The sequence below is a fragment of the Xyrauchen texanus genome, unplaced genomic scaffold (genome assembly GCF_025860055.1).
Source record: "Xyrauchen texanus isolate HMW12.3.18 unplaced genomic scaffold, RBS_HiC_50CHRs HiC_scaffold_104, whole genome shotgun sequence".
NCBI lineage: Eukaryota > Metazoa > Chordata > Actinopteri > Cypriniformes > Catostomidae > Xyrauchen > Xyrauchen texanus.
In genome coordinates, this window is record NW_026265366.1 from 26696 (window position 1) to 46200 (window position 19505).

Consider the following 19505-nt stretch of genomic DNA (forward strand, 5'->3'; position numbering starts at 1 on the left):
ATGAATAATCAAACTGCTTCAAGGCACAAATAGATGAGAAATAATATCTGGAATTATTTAAAATAATAAACATTTTCAACCTACATGCGATATCCTTTGTCATTACAGGTTGAGACGGCTCACTGGGTTCACCAAAACCAGCCTTATTCTCTGCAGTCACTCGGAATTCATATTCAACTTCCTCTGTCAGGCCTGATACCTTATAACGTAGATCAGAAATTGACTTCTTTGAGGCTCTCACCCATCTCATGCCTCTTCTCTCTTTTCTTTCAACACTATAGCCTCTTATGTCACTTCCTCCATCCACAGCTGGTCTCTTCCAGGAAATTGTTACAGCATTTTTACTGACATTATCAATATTTGGTTTTGACGGTGGCCCAGGGGGTCCTGCAAAACAAGGTAAAAACGTAAAAAACAATAAAAAAATAATTGTAAAATATAATATGGAAGATAATTGATAGAAATTAAATAAATGAATGTAGTAAAATAATAAATGAAGCTTACCGAAGCTATCAACCATTTTAACTGGACCAGATGGTGTTGAGTCACCAATGCCATATTGATTGACTGCTGAAACACGGAATATGTATTCATTTCCCTTAATCAGCTTGCTAGCAATATAGCGGCAATCCATAACATTTTCAGCAAGCTTTGTCCAGAGAAGGCGGCTGGTTTCTCTCTTTTCTATTATATATGACTTGATACTGCTACCACCATCTTCTTCTGGTGGCAACCATGTCAATGTGCATTTTTCAGCAGAGACACTGCTGGGTTCAATAGGACCTGGAGGTCCAGGTACATCTAGGATTTTTACTTTAACTTTTTCTTCTTTGATACCAAATGGATTGCTTGCGGTAATTGTGTACTCTCCAGTGTTCTTTCTGCTGGCATACTTAATAGACAAACTTGAAGATGTGGGAGTGTTTGTAATTTGGACAACATCTGAAGACTTGAATTCTCTTCCTCCCTTAGACCACACAGCTGTAGGAGGTGGTTTGCCAAGAATGCTTGATGCAGTTATGACAATTGTTTCTCCAGCCTTCACAGTCACACCATCCTTCATTTCAGGGTCGATTGTGATAGTTGGTGGTTCTGTAAAATGTTGGGAAATGATTACAATAATAATTGTGTATGGATGTGTGGTTAAGCAAATGTATAAAAACCTGGCTTACCATATTCATCTTTGCAGACAAGAGGCTCAGTTGCCTCTGAGGGAGCACTTATTGCTCCAGCTGCATTCTTAGCCCTTATTCTGATTTCACAAGTACAGCCTTCCTGTAGGTCTGTTACGGTGTATGCACAGCTTTGGACATTGACATGATTGGCCTTCATCCACACCTTTCCTGGATGCTCTAATTTCTCAACAATATACCCTGTCAGTCTGTGGCCGCCATCATACTTGGGTGCAGTCCAAATGAGCGTTACACTGTTTCTTGTGACACTGATCACATCAGGTTTGCCAGGAGAATCTACAGAAAGAGACATGTATTTATAAATAATGTAATTTAAAAATACTGTTATAATTTGTGTGATCTCTCTCTGAGTGATGATTATGAACAGCACATCTTAGAAAGAGAGCATGCTTGCACTCACCAATTGGATCAAGAGCAACGAGTGATTCTGTAGTTTTGCTTGGCTTTCCGAGTCCAGCTACATTTATAGCTATTACCCTAAATTCATATTCTAGGCCTTCAATCAAACCAGTCACTCTGCATTCTTTTACTCTCAAAGGTGTCTTGCTGGATCTCTTCCACATCAAACTATTTCTATCTTTGAATTCCACATAATATCCTATATAAGGAATTAAAAAATAATTTGTTTAGATGTGGCAAAAAACAGCAGAAACCAATTATGTATTTTAGAAATATGTGTGGTTAAGAAATATTTGTACCTGTGATAGGTGAGCCTCCAGTATCTTTTGGATCAGACCATGTTAGGATAGCAGACTCATGACGAATGCTCATAACCTCAGGTGGTGCCGGAGCCTCTGGTGAATCTTGTGTGGCATAAAGAGTTTATTTAATGGGAAGAAATATTCTAAAATATTCAGCATATTTTACAAAGTGGGGAAAGAAAATACATTTGGGCCATGTCAATACTTACTAAATGGATGTTTAGCAACCACTGGGTCAGATCTGAGGAACTCTCCAATTCCATATTTATTTTCGGCACAAACTCTGAAGATATATTCTGTTCCATCATGAAGTCTTGTAACCCTCATAGAGTTCTTCTGAATTGCAGAGGCAACTGTCACCCATTTGTTAGCAGTAGAATGCCTCTTTTCCAAAAAATAGTTGCTAACTTCTGATCCACCGTCTTCCTTGGGTGGACCCCATTCAACAGTAATTGCTTCTGCCGTGATTTCATCAAACTTGATGGGACCTGTGCAGACTCCAGGCTTACCAACAACCTTTAAGTCAATAGCTGCTTCCTTAGTTCCAGCACTGTTTCTTAAATTTATAATAAATTTGCCAGCATCACCCCTGTGGCAATCACGAATCAGCAAGATTGTGTTTGTTGCAGTTGATTCAACTGAGATTCTGCCACTATCTGATAAAGTAACATCACCCTTTTTCCAAGTGACAGCTGGAGCAGGGATACCAATAATACAGATATTAAGACGAACAGTGCTTCCTTCCTTTGCCACATAGCTAGAGTCTTGCAAGCCTTTAAGGTTAAAGTCTGGCAGGACTGTAAAGAGACAAGAAAAATACAAATATATTAATAGACTCTGTTGAATAACTTTCAAGACACCAATGTAACTATTAGGAGCACTATATGAATACCGATTTGATCTTTAGCCAAGACAGTGAGCTCTGTTGGGAGTCCTTCAGATGTTTCATTTATGGCTTTTACTCTGAAATTGTACTCCTTTCCTTCATCAAGATCATTCATTGTGTAATGTGTGAGCTTGGACTTCATGAGCAGCTTCCATTTGTCTTCACCTTCACAGATCTCTAGAGCATATGCAACAACGTGACTTCCACCATCACTTATTGGTTTCTTCCAGCCAAGAGTGCAATAATTCTTGGTGACCTCTGATGGTTTAAAATCTGTAACTGGTCCAGGTCGCTCTGCAATATGATCGGTATTAAAATGTGGTGTAATTAACAGATTTAGACTTTGTATTAATTTAACACTAGACCACTTAAAGACTATGTCTTGTGCAACATTGTGGAACAAAGAAGTCTCACCTGAGGCTTTGACTGGTCCAGCTGTCTCACAACCCTCACCAATGCCATATATATTTTCAGCTAGGACTCGGAAACAGTAAGCTTTACCAGCTTCAAGATTAGTAATTCTAAAAGATGTCTTGGGACACTCAGGAGCAACACAAGTCCATGCCTTTCTCTCTGCCAGACGTTTTTCAACAACATAGCTCTTGACTGGACTACCACCATCAATTAATGGAGCATCCCAAGTAATGGACACATGGTCCTTTGAGGTCTCCTTAACAATCAGATTAAGTGGTGGTCCAGGCGTGTCTGTGTAAATTTAGATATTGTAGTTAGGTATGAGATACTGTAAATAATAAATTCCAAATGGGAAACTGTTTAAACCAAAAATAAATCTTACCTAGTACTTTGACAACAATGGTATAGGACTTGGTACCACTACTGTTTTCTAGAGTTAGGACATATTTGCCAGCATCATATCTGTTGATATCCTCACAATAAAGAAAGGTATCCCATTCAGTTGTATTGATCATAAGACCCTGTCTCTCCTTCAAATTCGCATTGACCTTAGTCCATGTTGCCTTCGGAGCAGGACGCCCTCTCAGAGGTACATAAATTCTCATTGTGACTCCAGCACGCAAAACTAGTACCTTTCTGAGATCTGCATCAAGCTCAGCCTCAGGGGCAACTGAAGCAAAACAAAAATAAGAATAATATATCAGTAATGTATTCACAGTGAGTATTTTAAAATCCCCCAAATTCAGCTATGGGATACACTTACGTAGGATATCCTTTGCCATATGTTTTCCAGGAACTTCACTTGGCTCCCCAAATCCAATCTTGTTTACAGCAGTGACACGGAACTGGTACTCCGTGTTATCCAGAAGACCAGTAACAACAAATTTTGTTGCCTGGAGATTCTTAGGTACATTGCACTTCATCCAATCTTCTGCATCTGCTCTCTTGAACTCAACAAGGTAGCCTAGGATTTCACACCCTCCATCATAGGCGGGCTTGGTCCAGGACAGACTGATTGAACTATGTGTAGAGTCAATGACCTTTGGAAATGCAGGTGGTCCAGGAGGATCTATGATGAAACCCCAAATTGCATGAGCTTCAACTCTGAGGCATTGCCTGCTGAATTACTAATTTTAGTCAAATGTTGTATGAAGAAATTAATACTTACACACTGGGTCTAATGCAAGTGCACCAGCTGATGGATCACTTGGTTTGCCAAGACCAGCTTTATTGATCGCAATGACTCTGAATTCATAATCAGATGCCTCTGTGAGGCCACCAGCTTTAATTGTCCTGTCAATAACTGGTCTTCTATTCACTTTAACCCAGTTGAGGTCTTGAGCTTCACGCTTCTCAACCATATATCCAAGAATGGTGGCCTTGCCATCATTAGCAGGAGCCTTCCAGCTAACAGTCATATGATCCTTCGTGATATTGGTTATAACTGGAGGTTCACATGGCCCTGGAACATCTGAATTTGGAAATCAAAAAGAGATGGAAGTTAGAATATATTGTAATAACATTTATTAGCAAACATAATCTGATTTGTTTTTTAAATATACAGAAAATATAAAAAAGTGGACACAAAGAAGTGCACAAAAATAATACAAATATTACCAAATGGATTCTTGGCGATCACAGAGTTAGTCACAATTGGGTCTCCTACACCATACTTGTTCTCAGCACTGATGCGGAACTCATATTCATGGCCTTCAATAAGTTTCTCCACAGAACAGTCCGTTGATTGACCACCAACATTAGCAGTAACTTGTGCCCAGTTAGCTCTGCTCGTTTCACGTTTGTCAACAATGTAGTTTGTGATTTCAGAACCACCATCTGCAACAGGTGGCTCCCATCTCAGTTTCACCCGGTCAGCAAAAACATGGCTTATCTTCACCGATGCTGGGGGTCCAGGTTTATCTGCAGAAGCAAAATAATGCATTTGTTTGTGTTTGGAAAATCCAAGGACAATACATGACTCATTCATTATTTAGCATATCTTTAACATTTACTTACCAAGAACCTTCAATTTAATATTGCCAGACTTAGTTCCACTTGGGTTCTCAGCAACAATTGTGTACTCTCCAGACTCCTTTCTTGTCACAGAGAACAGTTCCAGGCAGAACATATGTATCTTCTGAGTCATTTTCATACCTTCAACTAATGTCAATGGAACACCATCTCTCTTCCATGTGACCTTTGGCATTGGTTTACCATAAACATCAGCCACAAGGGAGACATTTGCTCCGGCTTTGACAACAATTAAGCTCTTCATTTCAAGGCCAATCTCAACTCTTGGTGGAACTGAAAAAATACAAAGGGAGACCTAAAATAAACTCTTAAATCTATCAGTTATTTACATTTATTCATTTGGCAGATGCTTTAATCCAAAGCAATAAAGTAATGTTATGTAAGTAAGACTTACCATGCTCTGCAATAATTGGGATAGCATCTGATTCCTCTGAAGGCAGACTAACATTTATTGCTGTCTTTGCAATTATTCTGAACTTGTATTGGGCTCCCTCCTCAAGTCCAGAGACAATGTATTCTTCTTTTTGTACATTTTGGCTGCTTGCATTGATTCTCACCCATTTGTCACCTGGAACCTTCTGAGACTCAACATAATAACCGATAAGTTTGCTGCCTCCATCATGTTTTGGACGACTCCACACAAGAGAAACAGAATTTCTTGACACATCAAGAACTTCGGGTTTACCTGGTGGATCTGAAAAATAATAAAAATATAACTTATTATACAGGGTTGCTGAGTTTCTAAAATCAAATTTAAGACTTTTTCAAGACATGAACAAATAAAATTAATACTGTATCCCCATCCCAAAACAAACTCACACAACCTCTAAATAAATAATGTATCACAGACACTTACTTAAACAGGCAGGGGCACACATTCAACATGGCCTTAAAATTGCTTATCAGTAAAACAGGGTAGTCTAAATGCAAGATTAAAATACTCACAACATCACATTAAAATTGGTTTATGTACCATTATAGAAATAAATACAAATTAGAGTTCAACAAATACTGGATTTTTTTGATACGATAATGTGTTGAAAGAAAATTAAAGTTTTTAAAATTGGTAGCCTGTATTAAATGTTCTTAGTATTTCCTTCCTGTGATGGGGAGGGCCAGATAGAGGCTACAAGAGTCCAAATTGAATTAAATTCCAAATGCAGTTTATGGTGCAATCAAAATACCAATAACTAGGGGGAAAAGAAAATGTGATTGAAGCGCAGAACTTTTAACTTTATAGGCTGAAATACAATAAAATGTATTCGTTTCACTACTTCCAGCTGCTCATTCAAACAGATAAGAGAAATAAAATGTGCACTTCTACAATGATCAACAGCATATTACACTATTAATAACTAAAAGTAAACATTGTTAAATTTCATCAACAATATATCTTCATCATCAACAGTTCATCATCATTAGTGATCACTTGTCATAAATTTCAGATATAGCCTAATGATTGCAAACTGCTCTAAAACAGCTGGAAACACTCACAAGCCCCCGCATGCTTGGAGAATATACAACAGAGCAGTGCATGCACTTATATAATAAATCGTATTCTTTTGAAGACTGATAATAACATTAGGTCATATTACGATTCCTGTCTTTCCGCCTCCAAATTTAATACCTCTTTAAATAATAATTAAAAATTTTGTTCTATCATTTAAGATATTTAAGAATTTTTCTGACCTTAAATTTTGGAAAACGGAATTTAAGACATTTTAAGTATCCGCGGGAACCCTGTTATAATGCATATCTTTGATTAAGTGTAATTACAGCATGTTTATTTTCCCACACATACCAACGGGTGTTCTTGCAGTGATAAAATCTGTCTGCTTGCTTGATTTGCCATGTCCTGCCTTGTTGACAGCAGACACTCTGAATGTGTACTCCACGCCCTCAAAGAGGCCAGAGCATGTATACTCAGTTGAGCGAACAAGGATTTCATTTGCCTTGACCCATAGAAGGCTATTTCTTTCTTTGCGCTCAATGGAATATCCAATGAGGGGACTGCCACCATCGTTCACTGGTTTCTCCCAGGACAACAAGACAAACTCCTTGTTGATCTTGTTGACACAGCAGTTCCTAGGCTCACTGGGAGGATCTGAAATGTAAAAATGTATTGATGTAAATAAAGCCTAATACCTTTGAGTGTGTGTCTGTTTGTATGTGTCTCTATTTATGAGACTTACCAAATGGATGTCTAGCAATCATTTTCTCTGAGTAAATTGGTTCTGAAATGCCGAAACGATTTTCAGCACGTACACGGAAGCCATACTCATTGCCAGCTGTGAGTTTTCCAACTCTGCAGCTGGTCTTGGTACAAGATGCAACTGTGACCCAGTCACCTCTGGTCACATCACACTTCTCAACAACATAGTTAGTTATGTTGCTGCCACCATCCTCAGTAGGAGAATTCCATGCAAGTGCACAGGCATCCATGTCTACCTCAAGAATTTCTAGAGGGCCCTCTGGAGGACCAGGTTTATCTAAAAATAAAAAAGGTGTCACAATCAAATTTCACTTTTGATTTTCCTACTAAGTAACACTAAATAAAATCAGCCAAATAACAAAAGACATTGCATCTGTGCGCACTTCTGCAGTTTACTAAGAATGGACTTCCAAGTCTTTTAGTCATTAATCTGTTAGCCATTAATATATACTGTATATATTTTCATCAAACCACACATTGATGACTCTAAAGACTTTACTGCTTAATTTTCTGTAAAGCTTCTTTGAAATTATGTGTGTTGTGAAAAGCGCTATACAAAAAAAATTACTCGACTACATTTTTTATGTAACTTACCCATAATGATTATTCTGAGAATCTGGTTGACCTTAGAGATGTTGTTTTCAACAGAAAGGCTGTAGTAACCACTATCCTTTCTTGTGACATCTTTGATCATAAGTGCACTTGTGGTTGGTGTCTTTTGTATGAAGAGACGATCAGATGTAACCATGTCATCATTGCCTCTCTTCCATTTTGTGACTGGTGCAGGCTTCCCAGAGACAAGAGCCTCAACTAAAAGTTTAGATCCTGCCTTTGCTGTAACCACATCAGGCATGATAACCTTTGGTGCCACTGTAAAATAAACAAGGTTAAGTTTTTAGAGTGTGATTTATGAAATATAAAGCATGGAAAAAATAACAATTGATAATTGGAGAGCACAACATCTTTAGATACATACATAGCTGTTCTTTGACCTCAAATATGCCCTCAGCTTCTCTCGCCAAACTGCATCCTATAGCGTTTCTTGCTGCAACCCTGAATCTGTACTTAGTGTTTTCTTTCAGTCCAGCTACAACAATGGTCAAGTCTTTTACAACTGAGTATGAATTCCACTTGTCCTCAGGTTGACCATCCTCCTGGTATTCAACAATGTAGCCATTAATCTTTGACCCACCATCTCTAAGTGGCTTCAACCATCCAAGAGTTGCACTGTTTTTAGAAATTTCCAATACATCCATCTTCTTTGGAGGATCAGGCTCACCTGTACAGATAAGGTAAAAAGATATATAGATTTATATAATTTTGTATATATTTGTTGTGGAACAATATATTAAAATACTGCATGTGCTGGACATACTCTTGGGATCTGTAGCCAAGTAAGACTTTGGAGAATCTTGAGGCACCCCTAAGCCATATTTGTTAACTGCCATGACCCGGAAATAATATTCTATTCCTGGTGTCATATTTGTAATTTTGAAGCTTGTCTTCTTTAAGTCATTTGTGCAATTTGTCCATGTTTTCCTGTCTACCTCACGCTTTTCGACAACGTAGTTTAGGATTGGGCTACCACCATCATTTTCTGGAGGTAACCATGCAAGTTGGGATGTCGTCTTTGTAATATCAGTTGCTTCTAGTCCACCAACAGGACCAGGAGTATCTGTTGATAAATTTCAGTAACAGGTTTACTGACACTACTTGATGGAGTTTTAATGTAATTCAACAGAAAGCAATGCATTTCTCTTAATTTTAAATGCAATTTACATAGCACATTTTATACAAATTTAAGTTTACCTAAGACTTTAACACGAACAAATATAGCTTTTTCTCCAGAGGCATTTGAAAGTGTCAAAGAATATTTGCCAGAGTCTTCACGTGAGCACTCAGGAATCACAAGGAATGTCATTGTATCAATCTGATCCACATGGCCCCTTCTAATGACATTGTCAACACCCAGGCGCTTCCAGGTCACTTTAGGTGTTGGTCTTCCCCTAATTGTAGCAAAAAGTCTGATGGGACACCCTGCTCTAACGCTAAGTCCTTTTCTTAGGCTGGCATCAAGATCAATCTCTGGAGGCTCTGTTTTTAGAAGAAAAAAAATAGTGTACTGAATTTCAAGCTGCATAAAAATACAAGTCACAATTAAAAAAAAATTTAAAAAAAATTACCATTGATCTCCTTTGGTGATACAGCATCCTTGAGTATCGCAGGGCGGCCCATGCCAACTTGGTTTTGAGCAGAAACCCGGAATTCATATTCCTGTTTCTCGTCCAAGTTAAGAATAGTAAATTCAGTTATGACAAGCTGTCCACCAGTATTACATTTCTTCCAGCCTTCTTCTGGATCTCTCTTTTGTTCACCCTCCATTTCAACCTTATCCCTCATTTCAATCAGATATCCAATAATTGGAGCACCACCATCATACACAGGCTTTGCCCATCTTAGTGTAATCGATGCCTTGGTGCTGTCGATAACTTTAAGGCTACCAGGTGGTCCAGGGGGCTCTAAATGTTACATTAAATGCCAGATTTGATTAAAACACAATTATATATAGCATTTAGGGGAAGAAAGACACAAGTAATACAGACTATACATACCAATTGGATCTTTTGCAGTTATAGGTCTGGATGCTTTGCTTGGATCTCCCAATCCTACTTCATTTTCCGCTTTGACACGGAATTGATACTCGTGGTTAGGGATCAAATTAGTGACCTTCATACGCCTCTCTGAGATAGGACTCTTTGTGACAGGGACCCATCGAACGGCCCGCTTCTCCTTTCTCTCCAAAATGTAACCAGTGATAGACTTTCCACCATCATTCTCAGGAGGAGCCCATATAACAGTCATCTCATCTTTTCCAATTTTAGTGACCTCAGGTGAATCAGGTGGACCAGGCCTGTTGTATTGCGTCTTAGCAATAATTGGCTTACTCTCCATTGAGGGACCAGTTCCCATCTTGTTTTCTGCTCTGACCCTGAATATATACTCATTTCCTTCAACAAGGCGAGTGATATTACAATAATTGGTGACAACGGAGGCAGAGTAGGTAGACCAAACCATTCTTCTAGTCTCACACTTCTCTAGAATGTAGCTATCCACCTCACAACCACCATCATCCTCTGGAGGATCCCATACAACTCTGCACTTGTCTGTAGAAATCCCAGAAACCTTCAAATCTCTGACAGGTCCTGGTATGTCCAAAACAGAGACATTGGCATATGCATTGAATGTCCCAGATGAGTTTGTAGCAGTGATCACATATTTTCCTGTATCACTACGTTTAGATTTAATCAGGAGGAACTTGGAATAATCTGGTCCAGTGTCAACACTGATCCTTGGGTTATCACCTGCATCCTTGTCCTTCACCCATGTAACTTCAGGCTGCGGCTTTCCTCTAAGTCCAGCTTCAAGTCTAACTGATTCACCTGCTTTAACTACAATGGTACCAGAAAATTTCAGGTCAAGAACCGGTTTCTGAACTACTTCTTTCACAAGAACATCAGATGTCTTAACCCAGTTGCTTGTTCCTCCTTCATTTGTTGACTTGATTCTAAACTGATAGGTATGGTTCTCGACACATTTGTCTACCATGAAGAAAGTGTCTTTCAGGTCACTGTCATGTAGCTTTTCCCACTCTTCAGCATCCTTAGGTTTTTTCTCCAAAATGTAGCCCAGGTTAGGGCTGCCACCATCATAATCTGGTTTTCTCCACTTAAGGAAAACAAAGTTCTTTCCAACATCACTGACATGGAAGTTCTCTGGCTCACCTGGCTTCTGAAGTGGGTCAATTGCAAGAATGGGTGTTTTGGTTTCTGTAGTTGGTCCAGGACCACACTTGTTCTCTGCAGAAACACGGAATAAATACTCATGACCTTCCATGAGCTTTGCCTTTACCATGCGGTTTGTGCAGTCAGATGATATCATTGACCAGGTTCGTATGCTTGGCTCTCGACATTCCACAATGTAATTTGTAATCTCAGTGCCTCCATTGTCCTCAGGAGCATCCCAGGATACCATGCAAGAGTTTTTGGTTACGTATGTCAACTTAAGATTCTGGCAGTGCCCAGGTCTATCCAGTACATTTACTGTAATTGTAGCTGAGGCCTCTCCCGTTTCATTAACAGCCTTGAGTGTATATTTTCCATGATCTGCTCTGGTTGCTTCCTTGATGCGCATTTGTACAACTGGAAAGTTATTTGTCAGAGTGGTGCGCTTGTCCCTTTCCAAAACATTTTCACTCCTGCTCCAGGTAATTTCTGGATCAGGTCTTGCTTTCACATATCCAATAATGTTAATATTATGTCCAACGCGGACAGTCACACGTTCATGACATGTGGCATCCATCTCAATTTCTGGAGGAATGAGGATGTCCTTAGCAATAACAGACTCTGGAATTTCCCTTGTCTCACCTTCTCCAATCATGTTGACAGCCTTAACACGGAACCTATATTCTGTGTCTTCCATCAGTCCCTTTACTCTATAAGCGCACTGCTTAATCAGATCATCCTTATTGACTAGTTCCCACTCAGCACCTGCTTTCTGGCATTCAATGATATATCCTAAGACTGGACTGCCTCCATTCTTTGTGGGTTTGATCCAAACTAAGTCAGCATATGAGCAACTGTAGTCCTTAACCTTAGGGTTGACTGGAGGCCCTGGAACTGTAATTTGTCTGCAAGGCTTGGCAGGATCTGAAATAGGTGAGGGTCCACTAAAGCCAGCAATATTCTCAGCAAATACTCTGAACTCATATTCATTACCTTCAAAAAGTCCAAGCACTCTGTATCTAAGGTCCTTGCAAGGTGTTTTATTCACTCTAATCCATTTGCCACCCTTATGTCTACGCTCAATAATGTAACCACTGATTTGACTACCACCATCAAACAGTGGCATTGTCCATCCAATTGTGAGTGCATCCTCAGAAATATCAGATGCAACTGGTTTACCAGGATGGCCAGGGGGCTCAAACTGGTGTCGGGCTACAGTGGGTGCACTTTCAAGAGGTGCACCAATTCCCATTTTATTTTCAGCACATATTCTTACAACATACTCAACTCCCTTCTGCAGGCGAGTAATCCTGAGCCTCGTTGCAGTGCTGCCAGAACTAACTCCTCCCCAGGTTTCCTTATTTGATTCTCTCTTCTCAACAATATAGTTCATGACAGGGCTTCCACCATCATCTTTGGGAGGACGCCAGTCAATTACCATAGAGTCAGGAGTAACTTCAAGAATATTAACAGGACCAATGGGGGCAGCTGGGACATCAAGTACTGTGACATTCAGAGAAACAGTCTTACTTCCTGCCGAGTTTGACACTGTGAGGATATAGATTCCTGTGTGACTTCTTGTGCATTCAGCAATGCTCAAAACAGTGGAGAAGTTGTCAGTGTCAATTTTGATATTGCCTTCACTCATGATTTCCTCTCCATCAATAACCCATTTGGCAGTGGGAACTGGAATGCCTCTCATAATGGCAGGCAGTCTAATAGTGCTTCCAGCTTTCACAATGATTCCTTCAATCAGCTTCACATCAACCTCTATAATGGGTGGTACTTTAAAATAAAACAAAGAATAAAAATTTAACAATGCAAATTGAAAACAAAAATGTTGTTAAACTGTTATAGGGGACTTGTATTAAATTCTAACCTAGTTTTTCCTGGCAAAGGACTGGCACAGTAGTGTCTGGCCGACTTAGACCAATAGCATTCTCTGTCTTAACACGGAACCTATAGGTCTTTCCCTCCTCCAGTCCAGTCACATGGCACTCAGGAATGCTTACAGTCTTAAAAACAATCCAATCCCTTTCACCTTCTTCTTGGTACTCAACCAAGAATCCAGTGATGTCACTTCCTCCTGTGCGATCTGGCCAATTCCACTGCAGCCAAACCTCGGTTTTGTCAACATCTACATGATGCAGGTCTTTTGGTGGACCAGGTGGGACTGAAATATTTAATTTATTGGCAATATTAGTTTTCTTAAAATTATGAAAATAAGTATTATGAAAGTCACAGTGTTGAGTGATTTAACAGGTCATACTTACACAGTGGATTTATTGCCTTGATAGCTTTTGTTGTCTCAACATATTCACTTCTGCCAAACTGATTTTCAGCCGCCACACGGAACATGTATGATGTCCCTTCAATCAAGTGCTTGGCCATCATGCTGCGTTTTTTAGATGATGAGCAGACTGGCACCCATTGTGCTGATGCTGCATCCTTTTTCTCGACAACAAAGTTAGTGATACGTGCACCACCATTATCTTCTGGGTCTTTCCACGAAAGCTGGGCAGAATCACTTCTGACATCAGACACTCTGAGATTCTGAACTGGTCCAGGCTTGTCTACATAAACAAACAAACAAAAAAATCAAAACAACAATTTAACAAATAAACTTTGTTTCCAGTTAATGCATTAGTATGATTTATTTGTTATAAATGTTTTAAATACAATATACAATTATACACATTTTTCGTAGTCTGAAATATTTAATTAAAAAAATTACCAAGAACAAGCACAGTGCATGTGGCGGTCTTCGATCCAGCTGGATTTTCTACATTAAGTGTGTAATCTCCACAATCTGCACGGTTGCAATAACGCATCTCCAATTTGCTTGCTGTTCCAGATGTCTCAATCTCTGCTCTTGGAGGAACATCTGCTTCATTTTTCTTCCATGTGACTTTTGGGAAAGGCATGCCCTTTATTCCAGCCATAATAGTAATATGGGTTCCAGCCATTGCTTTAACTTCTCGGGCCATGCCCATATCCAGCAGGAGATCTGGGGGCTCTATAGACAAGAAAAATATATCACTTCATATTCTAAAATAATTGCTTGAATTTAGTAACATCCTGTAACAGTGTAAGGATGGCATGGAGGAGGGGGGAACCAGCTGAACAGTCATCATAAAGGTTTAATGATATAAATGGACTTAAAACAATATAAAACATAAACGAACAGACACACATGCAGCGCGGCTGCGTGCGTGTCTCTCTCGAAGTGGCATCTCCGGCTCCCCTTTATCACGCTCTCCTCCTCATCACACCTGCATAGTGAAATTTCTAAACATATAAGTGGTTGCATAGACTAGTTGACTATAATGTAGTCAAAACTGTCAGCCTGAAGTTGAAGTTGGCTTTCCACGTGATATACAAAACGCATTTGAAGGAAAACAGTGAAAAAGAATTTCCGAAACACAGGATCGGAAGGAAGACTTATTCATATTAATGAGGAAAGCTCTACCTTATTTGTTAGGGTTAGGTTTAGGGGATGGGTTATAGTTTCTCTGACCATTCAGGTAGCATTTTCCTAACGAATATTACTGAATCGTCCAATCAGTTATCGCTTCACTTATGAATATAAAAAACTCTTCCCCTGCCATCCTACATTTTGGAAACTTGCCAGCATTTGTGGATATAGAGTATATCCAAGTAATACAAATATATATACAAGTACTACAAATTACCTAGTCTGTCTTGTGCTCGAACAGGCTCTGGGACATATGCAGGCTCAGATTCACCAGCAGCATTTGCTGCCTTCACTCTAAATCTGTAAAGAACACCATCTTCAAGGTTGATAATTTTGAATGTAGTGTCCTGGCAGGAGTCTGGTGTCTGATTTACTTGAAGCCATTCCTCATCACCAGCTTTCTGATACTCAAGGAGATAGCCAAGGATTTTGCCTCTGCCACAGTCCTTTGGTGGCTGCCAAGAAAGAGTGACAGACTCTTTTGTCTTATCAATTGCTACTGGAAGCACAGGTGGGCTTGGAATCACTGTGACAAGAAAATCCAGAAAAGGGGAAAATTGTTATAATTCAATTTAGAAAGGTGGGATTAATAATTTTCTTATGGCAAAAGTTATTAGACAAATACCTATAGGATCTTTGGCATAGATAGGCTTTGAGGCTGGGCTTGGGTCACCAACACCAACCACATTCTCTGCCATGACACGGAATTCATATTCACATCCCTTGAGAAGATCAGGAACCCAGTATTCTGTGTTAGGGAAAATGCGTTCCTTTCCAGCTCTAGACCACATGTTGGCCATGGTCTCTTTCTTCTCAACAATGTAGTTTGTGATTGGTTTGCCACCATCAGCTGGCTGGACCCATGAAATCAGAGCAGTGTCTTTATAGATTTCTTTAACTAAAGGTGCTTGCGGAGCATCTGGAACCTCTGTGATGGAAATTTGAGAACAATATTATGGCTAGTGATCATAAATGTTCTTGTTAAATTTATTTCATGGCTTTATATATTATATTAAATTAACTGTTACTTACTGAAAACATCCCTTGCTTTGGTCTCAGCAGATACCAAAGGATCACTAATGCCATGAATATTCTGAGCACAGATTCTAATGATATACTCTCTTCCCTCAATCAATTTTGGAACTCTGCATGATGTTCTTGTGCAAGATTCTGTAACAGGCATCCATAGATCTCTGTTGGTGTCTCTCTTTTCAACAATGTAGTTAGAAATAGCACATCCACCATCATCCAGTGGGGGCTTCCAAGAAATGACCATGTAATTCCTGTAGATCTCATCAAAGTTAACAGGACCCTCTGGAGGCTGTGGGCGGTCTGAAATAAATATTCAGAATCATTCAAAATGCAAAAAATTATTAATAATGATTCAAAGTATATTTATAGCCAAAATAGTAGTAGGATAAGAAAATAATAAACTTGACAAAAAGTAAAGATTAGCTCACCAACAACAACAACATTACATATGCCCTTGCGTGAGCCTATGGAGTTTTCTAGAACCACAGTGTATTTTCCACTGTGATTCCGTTTTGCCTTTTCAATAGACAAGCACAAAGTCTTTGTTGTGCTGGTGAGAGCAATTTCTTCATTTGCTTGAAGCTGCTCATCATTTATGAGCCATTTAATAGTTGGTGTTGGTTTGCCAGAGTATCGTCCTTGAACAGTGCAAGTCTCGCCAACACGAACCACAAGCTTGTCACGGCAGTCAAGATCAAGTGTTGGTGGTTCTAGTAAAGAGATAAATGTACATCAATTAATACCTTGTAAATATATATATATATATATATATATATATATATATATATATATATACACTTGTGAAAAATGTTGCATATTGAGGATATCTTCATTTATCAATTAACGTCATACAAAGTACAGTGAACATAAAAAAAAAAGCTACATCAATATTTGGTGTGACCACCTTTGCCTTCAAAACAGCACCGATTCTCCTAGGCCACCTGGACACACTTTTTCTTGGTGTTTGGCAGATAGCTCCAAGCTTCTTGGAGAATTCACCACAGTTCTTCTATATATTTAGGCTGTCTCAACTGTGTCTGTCTCTTCATGTAATCCCAGACTGACTTTATGTTCAGTGGAGGGCTCTGTGGGGGCCATGCTATCTGTTGCAGAGCTCCCTGTCTTTCTATTCTATTCTATTCTATTTGCAAAAGGAATGTTCTGAAGTTTAAAATGTATATTTCCTATTGATACACTAATGCTGAAATTATATACAGTATAACCATCTTAAGTCAAATGTTTTTGTGAAACATCTTTTGTCCGTAAGACTTTTGCACAGTACTATATATATATTTTTTCATGTTTATACTTTATATATATATTATAACATCACCACAAGTTATTACTTACCAAACTCTTTCTTGCATGTAACTGGTTTGGTACTGAAAGAAGGCTTGCCTTGACCAATCTGATTCACAGCACTAACACGGAATTCATAAGAAGAGCCTTCCTTAAGACCCACGTGTGTGAATTTACGATCCATCAGTTTGTCCTCTATAGCAATGCGGTTGAAGTTGTCTTGTCCAATAAGACGGACCTCAAGAACATAGCTTGTAATATCTGAACCTCCGTCATACTTTGGAGGTCTCCATGCCACACTGATTGAATCATTTGTGATAGCCGTCACCTCAAGATCCTCTGGGCGCTCAGGGATAGCTGAAGAATTTTGAATGCACAAGACATTTTACAAACAATTACAGGTAATGACTTTAAAAGAACAAATATATATATATTTTTGAGAGAGAGAGAGAGAGAGAGAGAGAGAGAGAGAAAAACAAACAAATAGACAAGGCTTACAGAAAGGATCCTTGATGAGAACTGGTGCTGACGTCTCAGTAAATGGACCCATTCCAATAATATTTTCAGCTGCAATTCTGAAGAAATAAGCCTTTCCATCAAGTAGACCCTGGACCACTGCATTATGTCTAGTGACAGTATATGTCACTGAAGTCCAGCCCCTGCGGTCAGCTTCTCTCTTTTCAATGATATAGTTGGTGATAGCTGAGCCACCATCATCTTCAGGTGAGTACCATGTCAACTTACAAGAATCATTGGTAAGATTCTTACCAGAGAATGGCTGACCCACAGGGCCAGGGACATCTGGGAGGAAAGGAACCAAATATTGGAAATGTTTTTTTGTTAAGTAAAATAATTTAAGAATTAAGAAACAAAAATAATAAGCACTCACCCAATACTTCAACAATGACTGCTTTCTTCCTTTCACCACCCGCATTCTTAGCAGTCAATGTGTAAATACCCTGGTGATGTCTCCTGCAATTCTTGATAACCATAGCTGAACTTATAGCAGTGGTCTCTACAGCAGCTTCCTTTGGCAAATCACCATCATCCCCATTCCAAATAATCTCTGGTGCAGGCTTGCCCGACACAAAGGCCAGGATACGGATTACCCCACCAGCATGAACCACAATTTTTTCCTTGACTGTAGCATCCAGGTCAACCTCGGGGGGAACTATAAGAAGTTTAAAAATAAGATACATTTAATAGTGTAAAATAAAAACATTTGTTAAAAATAATATAATCTAAAAGTGAACCAGTGCTTTATTGCTTACTTGTTCTGTCCTTGACTTCGATCACTTCAGCAACCTCACCAGGTTCTCCCACACCTGCAGAATTTACAGCCCTCACTCTGAATCTGTAGAGTCCAAGCTCTTTTAGGCCAGGAACAACAAACTTGGTGCCTCTAATTTCCTTGTCTTTAACCTAATAAAATGACATTTTCTATTAAATAAACCACATAATGAACGATGCATATATGCATAGAGTACATATACTTTATATTCATATACCTTCTCCCATTCCTCTTGTCCTTCTTCTTTGTACTCAACAAAATAGCCTGTGATCTTAGATCCACCATCATTAAGTGGAGGAATCCATTCAAGATCCACAGTTGACTTGGTACAATCTGTTACTTTTGGTGTCGGAGGTCCTGGAGGTGCTGTTAAAAAATCCAAATGTTATAGACAAATTTATAAAAAATAGGAGTTTAAATAAGAGTTTAAAAAGAACAATAGAAGAAAAGCATAACATACCAATAGGGTCTCTACATGCAACAGGATCAGAAGGCACACTAGGTAAACCACATCCAGCAGCATTAATTGCAATAACACGGAATTGGTAGATGGCACCCTCCATGAGACCAGTTACAATGTTGGAAACACCGAGAGGCATGATTCTGATAGGATCACGATTCACTCTTGTCCAGCGCTTTGCTGTAATTTCCTTACGCTCAAGCCAGTAACCAGTTACTGGAGACCCACCATCATATTCTGGCTCCTCCCAGTTGACTGTCATAGATTCAAGTGAAACATCTGTAACTGTTGGCTTCTCACATTGGCCAGGTACAGCTATTAGGGGAAGGGTGGGCAACGATAAGTATTAGATTATATTAGAACAATACAATAATGTGCTGATTAAGAGATTCTCAGTAAATTAAACTTACTGAAGAGGTTCCGTGCTTTCTCAGGTTCACTGTACAAGGGTGGTCCAATTCCATATTTATTCTGAGCCATAACACGGAACTCGTACTCATGGCCCTCTGTAAGTCTTTGTACAGTGCATTGGCATTCCTTCAGATCACTAGAGACATGGACCCATGTTTTTCTGTTCTCCTCACGCTTTTCAACAACATAGTTTGTAATCTTGGAACCGCCATCATCTGTGGGTGGTTTCCAGGACAGGCCAATCCTTTCAGCAAAGACCTCCTCAAACTTGATTGGTCCCACAGGTACTCCAGGACATCCTAAGGACACAAGAATAAT

At 39.2% G+C, this 19505-nt stretch overlaps 1 protein-coding gene across 1 annotated transcript in view; it reads right to left on the minus strand.

Moving 5' to 3' along the window:
* The window catches only part of ttn.2 (titin, tandem duplicate 2), a gene marked incomplete at its 3' end in the record, with an annotated part of 74988 nt that overhangs the window by 26689 nt on the left and 28794 nt on the right, over window positions 1–19505 (minus strand). The window contains exons 41-76 of the mRNA XM_052124571.1: window positions 19187–19486; window positions 18777–19091; window positions 18534–18682; window positions 18297–18447; window positions 17915–18196; window positions 17524–17826; window positions 17077–17382; window positions 16155–16436; window positions 15727–16026; window positions 15320–15622; window positions 14912–15220; window positions 13954–14235; window positions 13493–13792; window positions 13099–13392; window positions 10050–13004; window positions 9621–9956; window positions 9247–9531; window positions 8813–9112; window positions 8414–8716; window positions 8032–8307; window positions 7418–7714; window positions 7027–7329; window positions 5620–5919; window positions 5211–5498; window positions 4812–5114; window positions 4363–4665; window positions 3958–4263; window positions 3577–3864; window positions 3195–3485; window positions 2787–3074; window positions 2104–2691; window positions 1892–1996; window positions 1594–1791; window positions 1173–1469; window positions 505–1092; window positions 85–387 (exon numbers count right to left, since the gene is read on the minus strand). Of these exons, the coding sequence (XP_051980531.1) occupies window positions 85–387; window positions 505–1092; window positions 1173–1469; window positions 1594–1791; window positions 1892–1996; window positions 2104–2691; window positions 2787–3074; window positions 3195–3485; window positions 3577–3864; window positions 3958–4263; window positions 4363–4665; window positions 4812–5114; window positions 5211–5498; window positions 5620–5919; window positions 7027–7329; window positions 7418–7714; window positions 8032–8307; window positions 8414–8716; window positions 8813–9112; window positions 9247–9531; window positions 9621–9956; window positions 10050–13004; window positions 13099–13392; window positions 13493–13792; window positions 13954–14235; window positions 14912–15220; window positions 15320–15622; window positions 15727–16026; window positions 16155–16436; window positions 17077–17382; window positions 17524–17826; window positions 17915–18196; window positions 18297–18447; window positions 18534–18682; window positions 18777–19091; window positions 19187–19486 (13377 nt within the window). The remainder of the gene's footprint in view (window positions 1–84; window positions 388–504; window positions 1093–1172; window positions 1470–1593; window positions 1792–1891; window positions 1997–2103; window positions 2692–2786; window positions 3075–3194; window positions 3486–3576; window positions 3865–3957; window positions 4264–4362; window positions 4666–4811; window positions 5115–5210; window positions 5499–5619; window positions 5920–7026; window positions 7330–7417; window positions 7715–8031; window positions 8308–8413; window positions 8717–8812; window positions 9113–9246; window positions 9532–9620; window positions 9957–10049; window positions 13005–13098; window positions 13393–13492; window positions 13793–13953; window positions 14236–14911; window positions 15221–15319; window positions 15623–15726; window positions 16027–16154; window positions 16437–17076; window positions 17383–17523; window positions 17827–17914; window positions 18197–18296; window positions 18448–18533; window positions 18683–18776; window positions 19092–19186; window positions 19487–19505) is intronic.